Source organism: Pistacia vera, unplaced genomic scaffold (genome assembly GCF_008641045.1).
Source record: "Pistacia vera cultivar Batoury unplaced genomic scaffold, PisVer_v2 Contig601, whole genome shotgun sequence".
Lineage (NCBI taxonomy): Eukaryota > Viridiplantae > Streptophyta > Magnoliopsida > Sapindales > Anacardiaceae > Pistacia > Pistacia vera.
In genome coordinates, this window is record NW_022196448.1 from 140,731 (window position 1) to 158,723 (window position 17,993).

General features: G+C 34.7%; 4 protein-coding genes and 2 non-coding genes across 6 annotated transcripts; 5 read left to right on the plus strand and 1 right to left on the minus strand.

The window, feature by feature from the left end:
* Window positions 1–1,004, plus strand: LOC116110420. Its single transcript, XM_031396648.1, has 3 exons — window positions 1–70; window positions 393–582; window positions 667–1,004. Exons 2-3 carry the CDS (start codon window positions 403–405, stop codon window positions 799–801), a joined length of 315 nt encoding a protein of 104 aa, XP_031252508.1. The 5' UTR covers window positions 1–70; window positions 393–402; the 3' UTR covers window positions 802–1,004.
* Window positions 1,005–5,880: 4,876 nt separating this feature from the next.
* Window positions 5,881–6,605, plus strand: LOC116110403 (probable carboxylesterase 15). Its single transcript, XM_031396629.1, has one exon. The coding sequence runs from the start codon at window positions 5,913–5,915 to the stop codon at window positions 6,603–6,605; it is 693 nt and encodes a 230-aa protein (XP_031252489.1). The 5' UTR covers window positions 5,881–5,912.
* Window positions 6,606–8,015: 1,410 nt separating this feature from the next.
* On the minus strand, window positions 8,016–11,068 carry LOC116110404 (protease 2-like). The gene is made up of 5 exons (XM_031396630.1): window positions 10,931–11,068; window positions 10,031–10,374; window positions 9,342–9,633; window positions 8,152–8,310; window positions 8,016–8,042 (listed from the first exon to the last, which is right to left on the minus strand). Exons 1-5 carry the CDS (start codon window positions 11,066–11,068, stop codon window positions 8,016–8,018), a joined length of 960 nt encoding a protein of 319 aa, XP_031252490.1.
* Window positions 11,069–13,486: 2,418 nt separating this feature from the next.
* LOC116110406 (protein PLASTID REDOX INSENSITIVE 2, chloroplastic-like) lies at window positions 13,487–15,388 on the plus strand. Its single transcript, XM_031396631.1, has 3 exons — window positions 13,487–13,735; window positions 13,808–13,903; window positions 14,952–15,388. The coding sequence occupies exons 1-3, from the start codon at window positions 13,487–13,489 to the stop codon at window positions 15,138–15,140; spliced, it is 534 nt and encodes a 177-aa protein (XP_031252491.1). The 3' UTR covers window positions 15,141–15,388.
* A 730-nt stretch (window positions 15,389–16,118) lies between these two features.
* LOC116110433 lies at window positions 16,119–16,236 on the plus strand. Its single transcript, XR_004124912.1, has one exon. It is a non-coding gene; the product is annotated as a U5 spliceosomal RNA (small nuclear RNA).
* A 1,437-nt stretch (window positions 16,237–17,673) lies between these two features.
* On the plus strand, window positions 17,674–17,791 carry LOC116110422. The gene has a single exon (XR_004124902.1). It is a non-coding gene; the product is annotated as a U5 spliceosomal RNA (small nuclear RNA).
* Window positions 17,792–17,993: the final 202 nt, after the last annotated feature.

Genomic DNA, 17,993 nt, shown 5'->3' on the forward strand with positions numbered 1-17,993 from the left:
AAAATCGCAACCCTAATTCGCCGTTTTCCTTTGCGCCGCCGATCTTATTTGTTCGTCCGTCATTTTTCTGGTAAGTCATCGATTGTTATGAAGCTTTCCTCAAATGCAAACTGAATGTCTTCTGTTTTAATCTGATCTCGGATCTGTGTGATTTATGTGGTAAAGGTCCTACATTATTTTTGTTCGATGGCATCTGAGTGATCATCTTTCATCTTTCATATCCAGGCAGCTTTTTTTACTGAAAGATGAGAGAGTTTAGCAAATATGTTTGTAGTATTAGATTAGTGCTTTGCAATTCACTGACAAGATTTTTAGTATTATTTCATTTTTCTATCTTGCTGCTCGATTATACATTATTATGAGATTTCTGAATTCACAAGAGTGATATTCAGAATCTTGAAAATGGGAGATCAGCTTACTCCAGAAGAGATAGAAGAGATTGTCAAGGCCTTTCAGAACTTGGGAAGAGAAGGATTGCAAACTACCTCTGAGGCTGCCCAGGAACGAAACTTGTTTGTGAGTAATCTAAAGCGTCTGAATGGCAAGTGCTTCCCTTCTATGCAAGATTGTTGGAAATTTGAGGTACTGCTCTGCATATCTCATTAGCTAAATTCCTATTTTCACTACTATTCTTACTTCATTTATGTTTTGGTTTTGATGTTACAGTTAGGTGTGATTGTTGGCCAGCTCTCACTACACCGTCACACAAAAGTCAGAGACCAGGCCATAATTGTTATGAAAGAGCTGGTAAATAATACCGAGGATAACCACCAAGCCTCCGGTTCCAACCCTAATGTGTGAAAAGTCATTAGAATAATATGGAAGTATTATGTGTCAGTGACTCGAACCCGGAAGAACCAGTTAGAGTAGAAAATTTCCTAAAATTTTGTTATAGTATGTGTTTTATTTTGTCTGTTTATGTGGTTTTCAAATTCAATGATATAGGAATATATATGGACAACTGAAAAATCAATTTGGAAAATGTTAAAAGTTTCTCAAAAATCCAGTATAAGTGTTTCTTTATGTCTAAATTCTAATACTCTGAGCCTGCCCAATCCATTCTGGTTGTTGCACAATCTGATATTTACCTACGGTCCAGAGCTTAGCCCAATATGGACTTGTCACATTGTCAATAGGAATTTTGGGCTATATGAGTATGTATATTACTGGAGTGGAGAAGGAGAAGCATGAGTAAGCAGTAATTTTGTCAGTTAAAAGATGAAAATTACATATCAGGAAATGTAGTACAAATTATTTTTCCTTCGATCATACATGACTGGTTACTCCACTCATATTTTATTAAAAAATTTCACCTTTCTTTAACAACAAAGGAGTGGTTAAAAGAATATATATGGGCAACTCAAACTAAATTTGGAAAATGTTAAAAGTTCCTCAAAAATTACATATATAATTGTATTACACATTATTAAATAATCTCAATGTAATAGTTTGCAATTGATCAATTTATAATTGGTTTTGTCTATTCAACAATGGGTCTTATCAGATCAATTACAAGTTATCACGTCAGGATTGTGAGAAAAGGTTAAATCAATGTTTATTGATAATACATTCAGTAACGGGTGAGATGACTTTGATATTTGCTTTGAGTTAATGAAGCAAAGGGTGATGGTGGTAGGTTTATATAGGAGTTTGGGTGGGTATAATGGTAATATTGAATACGTTATCTTCTCTTATGCGGTTAAGAAGAAAACTCATTTTCGATGCATTAAATTGATCTAATGGTTAGAGATATTAATATTGGAGTAAGTTCTCTCAGTTTCTTTTTTTACATTCTAAATTTCATGAAACGGTATCGTTTGATGAGTTAAAATTTATTTTTTTTGGTTTATCAAAAAGCGAAATGTCAAAATTTCCCCTATAATAGTTTTTTGAATGAACCTATTATTTGCTTGTTTCCCAAAATATTATAATTTCTAAAGTATTTATTACCCCTTTCAATCTTGGAAATTACAAAACACTTTGATCAAAAATTTTTATAGTTATTTTCAATAGGATGATACTACAGTTTTCGATTTTGCATATCGCTTGTCCATCCCAATTGATGTGGAGTGCGACATGAGAAGTTTTTATTCCGACCATGTCGCTCTCTACATCAGCCAGAATGGGGAATCGGTATGCAAAATCTAAGTGTAGTATTTTTCCTTTTTAATATTTTTGTTTTATAAACTGAGTAAATTTAATTATAATTAAAAACTTGAAATATTGAGGAGTTTTTTTTACATGAACAAACAATTTCAGGTGCCAGATGCGATAGGGCATGGGCTTTGTGTTGGGCTCGGCCCAGTTGATAATCTACTCAATTTACTAAAACAAATCAAAGTCAATAAAATCAACGGAGAAGATGGAAGAATAAGGCTCGGCCCAACTGGTGAAAGGAACCATTGAGATGCGTAGATTTGGTGATGATCATGGTGAAGATGAGAGCAATCACAAGAATCGTATGGCTCTCACTAAGGGAAAAAGTCTTCCAAAACCTCCTGTTAATAGACAATACAGCTAGCAGAAGATCATAAAAGCAGTGTCTTTAGGCCCATATGATTTGTACTCTACTTGGCCCAAGGATGAACCCGACGTCGAGATGGAAAACATGGAGTGATGGAAGACCACTGTTGATCTTGCAGACTTTTTATAAAGCAAGATGCATGTGTTAAATTACTTAAAAGGGCTTGAAAAAGTTACTTCTACAATGTGATATTTTTCATTGTAAATTTGAATAACAGTATCTTATTTAATTGATGGTTTTTTTTTTTTAGCAAATGAATATCGAATGTAGCAGGTTTGATTTGATAGATTTGATGATGCTATTTTTTAATTTTAATATAGTGAGATCATAAAGAAAAAGACTGAAATATTGCTTTATATGCCATCCAACAAAAGTTCGATATAAAATAATAATGGACCATCACAAAAGTAAAAAAAGTAAAGAGAATAAAAATAAATTTAATATTGCTTTACGATAAGAGTGCGTTTGGTTCAGAGAATGTTGTATTACCGAGAATGTTATATTAACAGAAAAAAAAGATTACCTTAAAGTTACTGGGAATGTTTAGGGAAATATGTTTGATTGGTTTGAATAAATTGGTGAATATATTATATTAATATGTTTGGTTGGAAAGAATAGATTGGTAAGTATATTATTTAAATTACTTAATTTTCCTTTAATTAAATATCATTATATAATATTATTATTTAGATTATTTATAACTCCCCTACATTTAAAAACTTAGCAAAAACAACTTCATAATAAAAGTTTGGAAAATCAACAGTGCACCCCCACCAACTCAGCCATTGCTGGCCACCAGCAACCATTGTAGGCTGCTGGCAACCAAATGGTGCACGGAAAGCCTGAATTGGCCTCTGTGTGTCGATATGGCCATTATTGGCCAGAGATCTGGCCTAAAAATGGCCAGATCAATAGATCCATTGATCTGGTTGTTGGTTGTTAATGGCCACAGATGCTAGCTGCCGATGGCCGGCGGTGGTTGTCGACAGCGGCAAGTGGGTAGGGGTGGTGGCTTGGGTGGGCTGTACTTTGTTTTGAATTTAAGGGTAATTTTGTCTAAAAAGTTAATTAATTGGGGTAGAATTATGAAAGTTAGATTCATGTAAATTGATTTTAAAACAAGGGCGTCATTGTTAAAAATTTTTATTAATAAAGAATAAAATTATAACAAAAATATGATGACCAATTAATCTTACAATACCTAAGAAAATAGAGGTAATCATATTACCTCCAATATTACCAACTGTAACTACTATTGGTATTAGAAGATTACTAGAATCTTATATTACTTGACAACCAAACGTGGTAATCAAGTAATATAAGATCTCATAACCTTAGCAATCCTATGTAACCCCTAACCAAACGCTCCCTAAAAGTTTTGTTTTTTAAGCTTCGAATATTTCTAATTTTGCAACATTTTTGCTATTGTTAGAAGTTGTATTTGTCCTACATCGTCAATTTGGTAGATTGTTATAGTGGAGATATGTGGTTGGGTTTCCTTCTCTTTTGAATTAGCTTTTGAAAAAGAGTTCTACCCTATACCATTGATGATGAGTTTGTTGTTTGAAGGGCGATGATGGTTTTGGACCCTAGTCCCACATTGTCTACGTTTTTGTTATTGAAGTTGTGTTTGTCTCACTTCATCAATTTGGTAGGTTGTTAATGAAATTGTATTTGTATTGGTAGGTTGTTATGGTTATCGAAGTTGTATTTGTCGCACATCGCCAATTTTGGAAGGTTGTTATCAAAGTTGTATTCATCCTACATCGCCAATTTAGTAATTTGTTCTCGAAGTTGTATTTGTCCCACATCGCCAATTTGTAGATTGTTATCGAAGTTGTATTTGTATTGGTAGGTTGCTATGGTGGGAAGGAATTAGTTTTACCCAAACCTATTTATCAACTATCAATTTCAAATTGTTCAAGTGGGATGAATAAGCTCTACCCAAGCCTATTTATTGCAAAAGATAAATGATATCTCCACTCACCAAGATATAACTTTTACTTGTTCAAATAATAATTAAGTTCGAACCAAGACATAACTTTTACTTGTTCAAACAACAATTAAAGTGAAACAGGATCAGGAATAACGAATCTCTTTATGAAAAACAAATATATTTTGCAAATTCATTATTACGGATAGTTCCTACAGAGGATCGGACTGGTGGCATATATACGAGTGCAATAAGAGCATCCATCAATAAAAGTATCACCCTAAGAAGATCATCTTATGGCTATTGAGAACGAATCAAGTTCAAATGTTCAATATTCTCTTTCTTTTGTTTAGTCCCCATGTCCCATCACTTGTTTAATTCAAATTGGAGAATGAGAATACAAAAGTAATTTAAACTTATACAAAAATAAAAAATGCATCCAGCTAGTAATTAGCTAGGAACGAGAGAAAGAATAATATTACAATAGCAATTCTCTCCAAAAAACTTTTTCTCACAACCCTAATATGATCGTTCGTAATTGGTTAATTCATAACGGATCTCACATGGGTTTCGTATTGGGTTTTATTAATTAATTGTGAACTGTCATGTTAGAATTATGAGAGAAAGTTTGTGAGAAAATGTTATTGATATAGTATTACTCTCGTGAGAAAATAGCGATGGGTCATTTTTCCAAAGTTCTTTCCATATTTAAAATTATTTCAAGTAAGATATTAGAGAAATAATAGATTTACTACTTCAAGTAACAATTAGGAATGTCAATATATTTTTGTTTAACTTTTCCAATAGAAAGAAAACACTGTGGTGGCGGCGTCTTAATTTATAATTACTTCAATCAATATCAACTATTAATTCTAATCCAATATTAAAATTAATAAATCATTAAGTGGTAACAGGTGGATTCCTAACCTCATGAATCCACCAAGAATTTTCTTATGTATCTTGCCTGCCAATAATGTCAGACATATAAAGACTTTTAAAAAGATTTTTATAAAAAGTGACGTGACGAAAATAGTTGAAAGAATAAATATAAAAATTCAAAATCTTCTATTCATCTTTGTTTTTAAAGATAAAAGGATGCTTAATTTAGTTTATACTCGCCTTTAACTAATTTTTTAGACCTTTGAAATTATTGATTAGGTAAAAACTTTATAGTATTCTTATTAGCAATGAAGGAAAGACTTAAACATAAGATTTTTGAGGAATATATCCAAAAATTCCTATCAAAATACTCAACTATCCAGAAATAATTATTCTATTTATTTTTTATCACCTCACATGATTACACAGAGTATTACTTTTTTGACTATAATATTTAACGTAAAACACATTTTCATGAAATGCATGTTTAAAATCGAGCGACTCTTTCTTCTTCTCTCTATATAAGTCCAGTCATCTTCTCCATTTTAGCCCACAGTTTTCACAAACAGAGCGAACATGGGTTCGGATGATCGTCATGTAGTTGAAGATTGCTTTGGCCATCTCATTCTTTACAGCGATGGCTCCATTTCACGCACCAAAGAAATTGAATTCAAAACTCCTCTACTCGACCATGAACAAATCATTCACAAGGACTTCCTCTTCAGTGAACAACACAATCTCCATCTTCGTCTTTACAAACCCAAATCAAATCCTTCATCGACAAAAAAACGCCCGATTCTTTACCACCTCCATGGCGGCGGCTTTTGCTTCGGCTCTCTCACGTATCCCCACCACCAGAGTATCTGCGTCCGCCTCGCCAACGAGCTTCAAGCCCTCGTCATCGAGCCGGACCACCGTCTGGCTCCGGAAGATAGGCTTCCTGCGGCGTTGGACGATGCGACTTCTGCTTTGAAATGGCTTCAAGATAAAGCCATGCATGGTGGTGATGATGGAAATATGGGGACGTGGTTAGATGGGGTTGACTTCGATAGGGTTTTTGTATTGGGTTACTTGTCTTGTGGCAACCTGGCGCACCATTTGGCGGTGAGGTTCGGCGGTGGTGGCGCGGCTGAGCTCGCGCCGGTTAGGGTTCGAGGTTATGTGTTGTTATCTCCATTTTTCGGTGGATTAAAGAGGACGAGGTGCGAGGAAGAGAGGCCTTTTGAAGGATTTTGGAACTTGGAGATGTATGATAGGTACGAAAATTGATTNAAGAAAGAGGAGATGGAAATTTGAATTAGGAAGAGGAAAGAGAAGATGAAATGTTATTTGGGATGAGGAAAGAGAAGATGGAAATTTATTGGGAAGAGGAAAGAAAAGATGGAAGGTCTCGTGTATAGAGGGTGATGGAGATGGGTTACTTTTATTTGAAAAAAGATAAAATAAAATGTGAAAATATATGTGAGAAACAGGTGACTCGCAGGTCGACGGGTTGGTATGGGTCATGCATTTTCCTAACCGTGAAAAAAATTGACCCGTGGACCCGTACCTGTTTTACCCGTTACTAGTAGCTACCCGACCCGTACCGGCCCAGCCCGCCCGTTTGCCAGGTCTGTGCGGCATTCAAGCAATTCAGTTGAGCATGGAAAGCTAATTTTCCAACATAAATTCAATCTTTGCTGAGAGCACTGCTCACAGTACAGTATATACAACTGACATTGTACAAAGAAAGTTGATTATCATTAACTTATTTGCCTCTTAATATGTGCCATACAAAGATATCTCAGAGACCACTCATCATTTACTTCACTACTTTTTGGCAGTAATTTATGGGGTCATCTATGCAGGATAGCTAAAATAAGACGGGTTTAAGAAAAATGTAATGATATCATAAAGCAAATGTTTCTGCTTTTGGTAAAGGAGAGAAAGCCAAGAAAGTTCATGCTGTATTGTGTTAGGTATCCTTTGGGTGATTTGGCAAGAAAAATATGCCCAAGTCTTTGAAGAAAAAGAAAGAGGAACATCCGCAATTTACAGGAAAAAAGCCCCATTATATAACCTCTCTATGTGTTCCAAGGAATTTCAACCTACCTAAGAATCAAGGTACAAAAAGATGTACTAAAAGCTTGACATCTAATTACAAAAAGGTACCCAAACAACAATTCCTAAAGAAAAGAGTTGCCACTTCCAGATTAGCACAAATGGAGAAAAGGGAATGCATCTGTAAATTCTAAAATTATAGAAACCCAAAAGTTGGCCAGAAATCTAACTCTGTCCCAAAAGAGAGGAAAATCTTCCCCTCTATAATCTTCAAAAGTTCTTTCGTTTCTCTAAATCCAAGTGACCTAACAAAAACCCAAAACAAGACTATCACACAAGACAACAGTGGTTGTGAATGACTGATTTTTCTCAATCTTTACAACCTTGGTTCCGTAGGAGCAAGTCAGAAAGATTGAGAAATGAAACCATATTGTTTTCTTATTCCCCCTAAAAGACATAATCTTTTCAATAAGAATGAAATAGCAAGAGAAATGCAGAAACCACCTGACGCTGAAAGCCTTGAGCAGCTGAAGTTCTCAGCTAAACACTTTTTTGATTCACGTCTATAATGGTTAGATAGAGACAAATTCATCATATGTAGTTGTATAGTTTTGGCTCTTAAGGATTGCGTTGTTTTGGCTACTGTGGATACCCAGTCAGACACCTCTACACCCAGCATGATTTCAAATGTAACAACATTTTTGAAAAAAACAGCATCACAAAAATTCCAGTTAATTCTACTAGCAAGTATTTACTATGTAGATTTGAATAGTACCTCATATGAGCCATAGCCATAAAGTAGTAATGGATCCGAACCATCCAGCTTCACAAGATTCTTCCGATAAACAATGGATAAAGGAATCTGGGTGCCATCTGAAGCAGTGGCCCACTTCCTTTCAGTAACATAATTTGATGCATCAAAACCCCCCAAGACCTAAAACAGTGGACAAGGGTGCTCAATGTGAGTTGTAGGAAACAAAACAGAGTTAATAGGTAAAATAGAGATCAGTTATGCATGTTCAGAGAATTACTCGAAGCATGAAGACAATTTAATAAGTATCTACCCTTTCAAACACCAAAAAAGAAATGCATAAATCCACCTATTTACCAATTTCCACCAGCAAATATAACTTAATAAATGCATCACATCTTTAAAGAGCTATCTTGGATACAGGACTCTTAATTTTGTAAAACATTTCAGATAACACTACAATCATGTTGGTTTTTGTACAAATCAAATGCACATTTGAACCACATCATTTATTATCTTCATGTAATATCATAGTCTCTATCCCCCCCACCCCACCAAAAGAAAAAAAAAATGCATGAGACATCCCACCAACTTAGTATTCACATAATATTCATCTTAGACCATAGTGACACCCATTCTTCATTAACATCAAATACTGGGTACAGGTATTGGAAATTTCCTTGCTAGTTTCTCAATGTATGTACAAACTGACTAGGATAAAAGATAAATAGACGGTGTAGATAGAAAGAGAGAGGGAGAGAAGGAAACAAACTTTTGACCACCTATACTTCCACTAGTTTCTTATATAGCATTGACTTCTTGTAAATGTTTGGAAAAGCAGTTACTAAACAATTCAAACACAAAATAACCCCAAAATACATATTTATGAAATTACAAAAACGGGATTAAATCTTAGGGAGCAGATTATTGATATCAATCCCCCACACTGAAGTGAGGTCTGTCAAAATTTTATTGAAAAAGCAGAGTTCTTAGATGCAGTGTGAGCATGAAGTTTCTAGTTTATTTCTCAGGTATCCTCATGGTACATTCAAAAACTAGTCTAGTAATATTTGACACGTTCAGGCAAACTTTATTTGTATGATTTTCATTGATATATAATGATTATGCATATAATACAACCACACAAGAAATGTGCAACAAACACAGAATTTTAAAAAACCAAATTCATGGTTGCCTTTCTTCATATAACTTACTGTTTCAAGCTTCTTCAAAGCAGAAGTCCCTGTATTCATATCATAATCATATACAGAGGGAGGTGTCTTCAATGAGCTATACCAAAACCGCAAAATACTGGAAGAAAATTGTGATTCTAATGGGTCGATTGAGTATATAGGGTCAATAAACTCAACAGACGAGCCACCTTGAAGGCTTATGAGTGGCTCTTCAACAGCAGGAAGACGATATGTGGTAATTTTCGGCAAACCCACTTCACGCTCATACACAACAAGATGGTCAGCAAAAAGTTGTATGTCCTGAATTTTTACGCTGAAAAAAAAAAAAAATGTATTATTTCACTGCAAGGGTGACCCTGTACAAATATTGAGAGATGGAAAGTAACAACATGTTACGCTTCATATGCCTTCTTCAAAAATGAATATGGATTGCTTTACCTAGAAGTTTGCAAAAAGCACACACAGCAATGCTTACTACATCATTCAACTCCTTTTTCAAATTTTCTTAATTAATTGAGAAAATATGTTGAGATCACACATTCAAGTTATTTCACCAGGAAACAGATTCAGATGAAGTTTTGTCATATTCCTACAACATAAAAGCAAGTTTCAATTTGAAAGACAAAGAAAGTTAGAAAAAACAAGCTCCTTTCTCACAGATTCGTTTGGAAATAACTCCATCTGCTAAAAACTCTTAAATTCATTATTACCTTTCCCTGTGTGGAATAAGAACCGTAGTTTCAGATGTATTATCCACAGGACATGCTAGTAGTTCTGAATTGAAGAATTCATCACTTCTCCTCCTTATAAAGAAATGATTTCCTCGATGACTGACTGATGTATCAATGCCTACTACACGAGGTGTCAAAACCCTCAGTTCTTCGGGCTTGGAAACATCAAGATAGAACACGAACCTCGTAATTTTGCTTTCAGAACCAACAAACAAATATTTCTTGCTCTCTGAAGCTTCAAGAGCAAGAGAATACATATCGTCCTTCTCATGATAAAGGCAAGTATCACTCGACTGGTCTGCTCCCAACTTATGTAACCACACCTGTTATTGGTCATTAACTTAAACCATTACTCTAACTAGCTCAAGAGAAAAGTCATAAATCTAGAAAAGGAAAAATACATAAAATGAGTAATTTCACTTTCTTAGCAACCAAACCCAAACATCATAATTCTGGGCTCCATGCAGAAAGTCAACCAACAGGGCAACAGGCTAAAGATTTATATTATATTATAATAACCATTTGATACTTAACTGACGAAAAGAAAACAATTTTTATAAGTAAACAAAGTTTATAAGTAACCAGAGAGCATGTTAGTCCCATATACGTAGCAGAAAATTCCAAAGTTTTCAAAGATCAGATCATAGCTAAGCATAAGATTGCCATGAATTAAAACAAAGCACTACCAAGAATACAGTGACTTCATAAAAACAAACATATACTCCTAGGATAACACTGAAATTTTGAACCAGCAGTATCNGTCCAAAATTGAGAACATAATAATAACGTCATATGAATTATGATAAAGAGAAGCACCATACAAATCACAGTACGTAGTTCCATGTCACATGTAAACTGTAATAACATCATTTGACTTACAATGCAAAGAAAAGATCCTTTTTCAGTGCTTTGTAGTTTAGCGCCACATTCAGCTACCAACCTAGAAGAAACTTTAAAAGGATTTGGGGTCTCGCACCCGAGAACAACAGTTTGTTTCCTTACTAATTTTCTTTTCATTTTTGAGAGATCTATTTTCCTTATTTAGCAAATCTCACACTTTTTTTTAATCAATAATTAATATTAATAATAGTGAACATCCAAATTTTACATTCAAATCCTCATAAAATTTTCATCCAGATTAAAATTTTCATATACAGTATAAACTTACATAATAACTAAGATGAAAAGTTAAGGATTAGTAATCCTTTTTAGAAATCAAATGGATTCGATCTTATACATACGCAAGGAATGTAATTAAAAAAAAAAAAAGATGAGTTCTTCTTATGACCTCCCCCTCTATGTCCTGCAGTAATGATTCATCTAACATTACGACTTTTACCATAACGATGTTGTCCATAGATCAAATTATTTCGTGAATTGAATTTCATTTGATTGTTGACGGCTCCATTACGTGTGCTCGAGGTAGAAGTTTTGTATAAATGTATCATCATGCTATTAAGTATTTTGATTTAAGTTATTTTCTTTCTAAGAGGTGGAATAGAATAACCCGGTTGAAAGAAAATTGGAACACTATAAATGAAAAGACACGCGGTTCATGATTTAAATTATTCATGGAAAATATCACCTAGGTCCATCAAGAATCCCAAATATAGGGGATTTTATATAGTTATCGAACTAGAGTAGGGTCATTTGATAGTTTTGTAATGATGATGTATTTCATACAAAAAAACGACATGTTGTTTACAAAAGAAGTGACAAGTTGTCTAGAAGAGAAAACGACATCCTTCCAGAAAGGGCCCAAAACACCACTGGCAGGCAAACAAAACAACATCATGCCAGAACCAAAACAATGTCGTTGGGAAAGTAGAATATCGTTTTACTGGGAAAAAAAGACGACCTTGTTTTATGTTTGACAAAAACGGCGTCATTCATCAGAAGAACAACACATTGATATTTGACAAAAACAACGTCGTTTAAATGAATGTCAATTAACCCCCTTATGATTCGGTAAATATCTATAAATATCTTATCTTAGGAATCTTGATGGACTTAAATGATATTTCCCATGAAGAACGAGAAAACATCATTTTAATTTGAAGTTAAATGACGTCGTTCTAAAGGGGGAACCGACGACATCATTTCGTATTTTAAACAAAACGATATTGTTCATTAAAGCAACAAAAACGTCGTCGTTTGGATTTTCAACCACACGGTGTTGTCTTGATGACTATTAGTTAACTCCTCTATGGCTCGATAAATATCTATACAACCCCTATTTTTAGGATTCTTGATGGACTTAATTGTTATTTACCTTGGAGAACCAGAAACAATCTCATTTTACTTGGGAAACCAGACGACATCATTTATTTGGTTGATGCCTACCCAACATCGGAAGGTCAAGGAAGTTGATGACCTAATGACAAGGGAGGTGACGACGGAAGCCCCGATGAACGACAATCATAACTATAATAGTCCTAAGGTAGCAAAATTCCTTGTCAAGTAAGTTTCGACCTGCACGAAAGGCATAACGATATGGGCACTATCTCGGAGAGAAGCTTGGTGAAATAGACATGTTTTGTGAAGATGCAGACTACCTACACCTAGATAGAAGAACCCTATGAAGCTTTATTGTTCCCTAGGACTAGCTTTGGGTATTTTCAATACTGCCCATACATAATCTTTTGTAAAGATGGTGAGGGCTTGAGGCGGATAGACACTAAGATAATAAGTCTGGTAAGATGCCCAATGTCCTTTCAGCAATATGATGAGAGGCTATTCCTCCTAAAACAAAATGATCAAAACTTTCTACACCCCAAGCTAGATTTATAGCATTTACTTGTCCAATTAGTCCAAAAGGGTCGAACACCCATATTCCAAGACCATACAATCTTGTTACATAAAATGCGTCAAACCTAAAACAAGCTACTTCAAAGAGAAATAAATGAAATCCAAAGATCTTAGGCAAATCCAAAGAAGGTTTTCCAATACGTCACAAGACATTGTTTTACATTTACTAACAAATCGTTCAATAATGAAACAATATCGTCTAGTTGAATATTAGTTAACTCCCTTATGACTCAGCAAATATTTAAAGGTTCCCTTTCATAGTAATCTTGATGGATTTAAGTGACATTTACCATAAGAAAGAGCAACGACATCGTTTAACTGTTGCAAGTTGCAACTAAATGGTCGTCATCTCAAGGGAAATCAGAAGAACATCGTTTTTAATGACTGAAACGCTGTCATTTGAACCAATAAAATAATAAATTATCATAAAAGTAGATATTTGATTACCGAAATTCGGTAATATATTATATATTCTAATAAGATTAATTTAATAAATTGAATTTGACAACGAGATTTTACCACCGTAACATCCTCTACGAAGTAAAACCAAGAGCCGGGGTTTTAAAATAGCCTAAAACCCTCCTGCCAGGCTCCGGATAAGGTGAGCACGAGAGAGCAGAGACAGAAATGGCTTCTTGGAGCAAAGCTCTCCTCTCTTCAGCACTTAATCCATCTTCTCTCTTTTCTTCTCGTCCTCGTCACTTTTTAAATTCTTCTTTTTCGCTTGGTGGCATCAAAGTCACTGCCCCCTTTACTTACCCTTCAATTTCCAAAACACAACCGACACCTTTTTGCCTCTCTTTCTCTTTCAAAAAACACATTTGCAGAGCTGCCGAGTACAAATTTCCCGACCCAATTCCCGAATTTGCTGATGCTGTAAGTTCCTTGATTCCAATTCTTTCTTTTAAATGTTTCTTGCTTGGTGAACTAATATATTTTTGGGTTTAGGAAACTGACAAGTTTAAGACCCATCTGCTCAATAAGCTTGCCAAGAAAGATATGTTTGGAGATTCACTTGAAGAAGTCGTAGGAATCTGCACTGAGGTGACGTCTTCTTCTATTTTATTTAATGTGATGCTTGTATAGGATTTTAATTTATCTATAAATAGATAACTGTTGGTTAACTAAATGTTTGCTTAGGGCTTATCGTTTTTTTTGTAATGCGTAATTTGTTCTCTTAAGTTTGGTGCATATGTGAATGGAATATGTTGCATATCTGATGCATCAGGCATTGTGTTTGTCAAATGGACAGTTTAGGTGTAGGAAAATTGAAATACTTCGATGCCTCATTAAATTTCACTTTTAATTGTAAAAGCTTTAGCTCACTACTGTAGAGCTTGAAAGTTGTCTAGATGAGTGTTTGTACAATTCATTTTATCTTGTAAAGTGTTATTCGTTTGCTTATTTAGCTGTCTTAAATGATTATTGTGCAACACATGATTCTAATAACAAATTACTTTTACATGTATGTTTGGGAATTGTCATAGGAGACACTCAACTGCATGGAGATCTTAATTACTATAGGGGAAGATAGAGAGATCACCTTAGGTAGTTCTGATACTATGCAGTCTACATGTATGGTATTTTCAAACAAAAAGGAAAGAAGAACAATAATAAGAGGAATTATTTTCATGACTCTGTGAATAATTAAAGGGCTGGAACTGCTTTAGAAGCACCTCACCATAGCCTGCCATGAGGACACCCGACAACAAGGTTGGTGTGATTGAAATCATTGAAGTACTGTTGAGAACTAACAAGTGTTCTTTCAAAAGACAATGAGAATAGTAGTAAATTCTGAATAGTTTTCTATAATACTTTCATGTAGGACTCATAAAGTTTTGTCTTTGTATGATAATTGGAGAATAGGAGATTTTTCAGAGTTTCAAAAAATTGCATTTGCCAAGCTGCTACTTCTATTTATACAAGGACTTCTAGATTCTCTGTTGAAATAGTTATCCTTTGTTTACTGAAATAGATTAATCTCTCAATAAGATGCCTCCATTACTGATGTTTTCTTGATTTCATTGTTGTGTGGACAAGTTAACAGATGTTTGACTATGTTGCCTAACTTGCCTTTGATAATTCTCTATAGATATTCAACACTTTCTTACACACAGAGTATGGCGGTCCTGGAACACTCTTGGTCATTCCATTCATTGACATGGCTGATACTCTAAATGAACAAGGGTTGCCTGGGGGACCACAAGCAGCACGTGCAGCTGTTAAATGGGCTCAGAATCATGTCGACAAGGACTGGAAGGAATGGACTGGTGATAGCTAATAGAATAAAACCTGCCATAGTTTTTTGTTCAAGAAATTTTCTAGCATTATTTATGTAGGTTATGAGAGCTCATTTTGCATTCCTGTAGAACTGAAGAGTCATTGTAATTTGTGAGGATGAGAAGGAAAATATGAAGTAAAAGTCTGTTTTTGCTATAACAGTAAGTTTACAAGGGGTAATAGAACTGTATGATAATCATGTGTAAGTTCTTCAATCAAAAGAAGCTATTCAATGGCTGTATTCTGTCATTCTTTGGGTCATACTGTCCTTCTGAATTGTCAATCATTCTGTTCTTTTACACTAGATGCAAGGAAAATACAGTTATGCCTCTCCAATGGTCAGAGTTTCATTTACAGATTTGGTTTTTTTTTGCTAAGTTTCATTTACAGTTTTACCAGTTATTACCAAACCAATGTATGATTCAAAAACCTCAATTTCTTATTAGAACAAACCGCTTGCTTTATTTTTACATGGGCAAAATACACTCCTCAAATTCTTTCGTTTATTTGGGGGTGGACTGATATGGTTCCGTTTGTTGAAAAAAGTAAAGAAAAGAAAAGAAAACTTCGCCTCAGAAATTGGTTGAAACAGATAAATGAAAGATAAAGGTAAGTTTAATTCTATTTTGTTGGACGAACTTTGATTAAAAAATTGAATGGGCTTTTCTTGTCACCCATCAAAAATTAATGTTGACACTTGAAAGTTCTAGATGGCAAATTATTATGAAAATGGAGGAGTTTACTACTCAACTGGACAAAAGGTGGTCCATTAAACCAAGAAAAGTGTGTCAACCATTGAGTTACAAGCAATCCTTTATGGATCGGCCCAGACAAGCAAAGGGAACAACCAAATACTGGAGCCATATCAGCTGGAGATAGGCCCGCAAAACCCATGCATCAATCCCACATCGCCGACAGATAAAACTAGCACTCGAATAGCTATTATAAAATAAAGCTTAGGCGATTCCTTAACTCACGCAGCCGCGCGGTGAGCACAAAGCGAACTATTCTTTCGCCTTTTACTAAAGAATACCGTGTTCTCGCCGCAGACAGCGGCATACGCCAATTTTTGGAGGGTTTTCCCTGACTGGGAAGCCCCTACATTGTTAGTTGAATGTTAATCTAGCTGCTCGCGCTATTTTGTAGATAGCTAATGGTAGGAAGAACTTGATAATGTAATTAAAAATAATTTGATTATTTTTGCGATATGAAACTCTTAATAATTTCAAGAAACTCTAAAATTTAATTATCTCATTAATAATATATGTACAAAGAACAAAAATGTCTTAAATGTAATCCAAGGTAAAAATTATTTTTTTCTTGCAAAAACACAGGTATGGAAAACATAAATTCCAAAGTGTAAGACTCGTCTTTCCTTTTAAGTTTTTACTACACATACCAGACTGGCAAAGTGGCAATATATTGAATCAACATCAGCCCAGCAAGATACGGCTCAGCCAAAAAAGAGTCGTTGAGTAAATGTTATAATCACTCTACTGAGCAATATCTTAAATCAACATCGAGTCATTTGAGTAAATGTAATGATCAATTAACTTAGCATACCAGGAACTACATTGAATCAATTAGGCATACCTCTATATAGCCCTCGTTCTCTCAACTTTCTGGGTATCACCTCTACAATATTATGAATTTACAATGCTACATCCTAATATCCTTTCAGTTATGTCAAACCAAGACAATGTTAACAAAAAAGAGCTGATTGCATCAGCAGAGTATATCACAAATCTGATCAATTTTGATCCATCATCTCATCTCTGTCAATGAAACGCTCTAGCAACTCTTTTTCCTGCAATACTAAGCAATCTTCACTCTTCCCAAACCAGTTATAGCGTCGCTTGGCAACATAATCATACACAGCGTCTCTAAGGGGCCTTGGAATTATTAAAAAGGCACTTAAGGCCGTGTAAGGCAATGGGAGGTACGACAGCACTTTCAGCGCAGCTGCAGAATCATACAAAAATATAAGTAAATAAATTTATATTTGTGATGTTGCACCTCCAGGAAAACGGGGAAAAACAGCTGCTCTATGCGTTTTGACAAAATTTTCAATCATTTTCCCATAACAGTGTGAATAAATATATAAAATTACATCTTCCTAAAATATGCCCACCACCAGTATTAGGGTCACACAAAGATGTATTCTCCATGAAGAATTTCAAGAAAGCAAGTGCAGCATCATGCTGCTTATTTTAACTATCAAGTTTTAAGTAGATGAACTGGAGCCACATAAAAAATAAAAATAAAATCTTTTTCTGACAATCTAATGGCAACAAGTCCAAGAAAAAGATGACATTTCAGTTGACTAACCTTGAAAGATAAAGTGATTACAGGGTCCAATTATATATATGTCATCCATCCTCATAATTTCCTCAAAAGATCATGCCAATAACCAAGAAAACGCGGAGCAGAGAGGATCAATGACAAANATGCATCAATCCCACATCGCCGACAGATAAAACTAGCACTCGAATAGATATTATAAAACAAAGCTTAGGCTATAGCATAAGTCACGCAGCCGCGCGGTGAGCACAAAGCGAACTATTCTTTCGCCTTTTACTAAAGAATACCGTGTGCTCGCCGCAGATAGCGGCATACGCCAATTTTTAGAGGGTTTTCCCTGACTGGGAAGCCCCTACATTGTTAGTTGAATGTTAATTTAGATGCCTACACTATATCTGTAGTTAGCTAATATTAGTCGGAACTTTATAATGGTAATTAAATGAAATTTGATTACATTTGCGATCTTGTATGTAACTTTAATATTTTTGAGGAACTCTAAAATGTAATTATCTCATTAATAATATATGTACAAAGAAGAAAAATGTCTTAAATG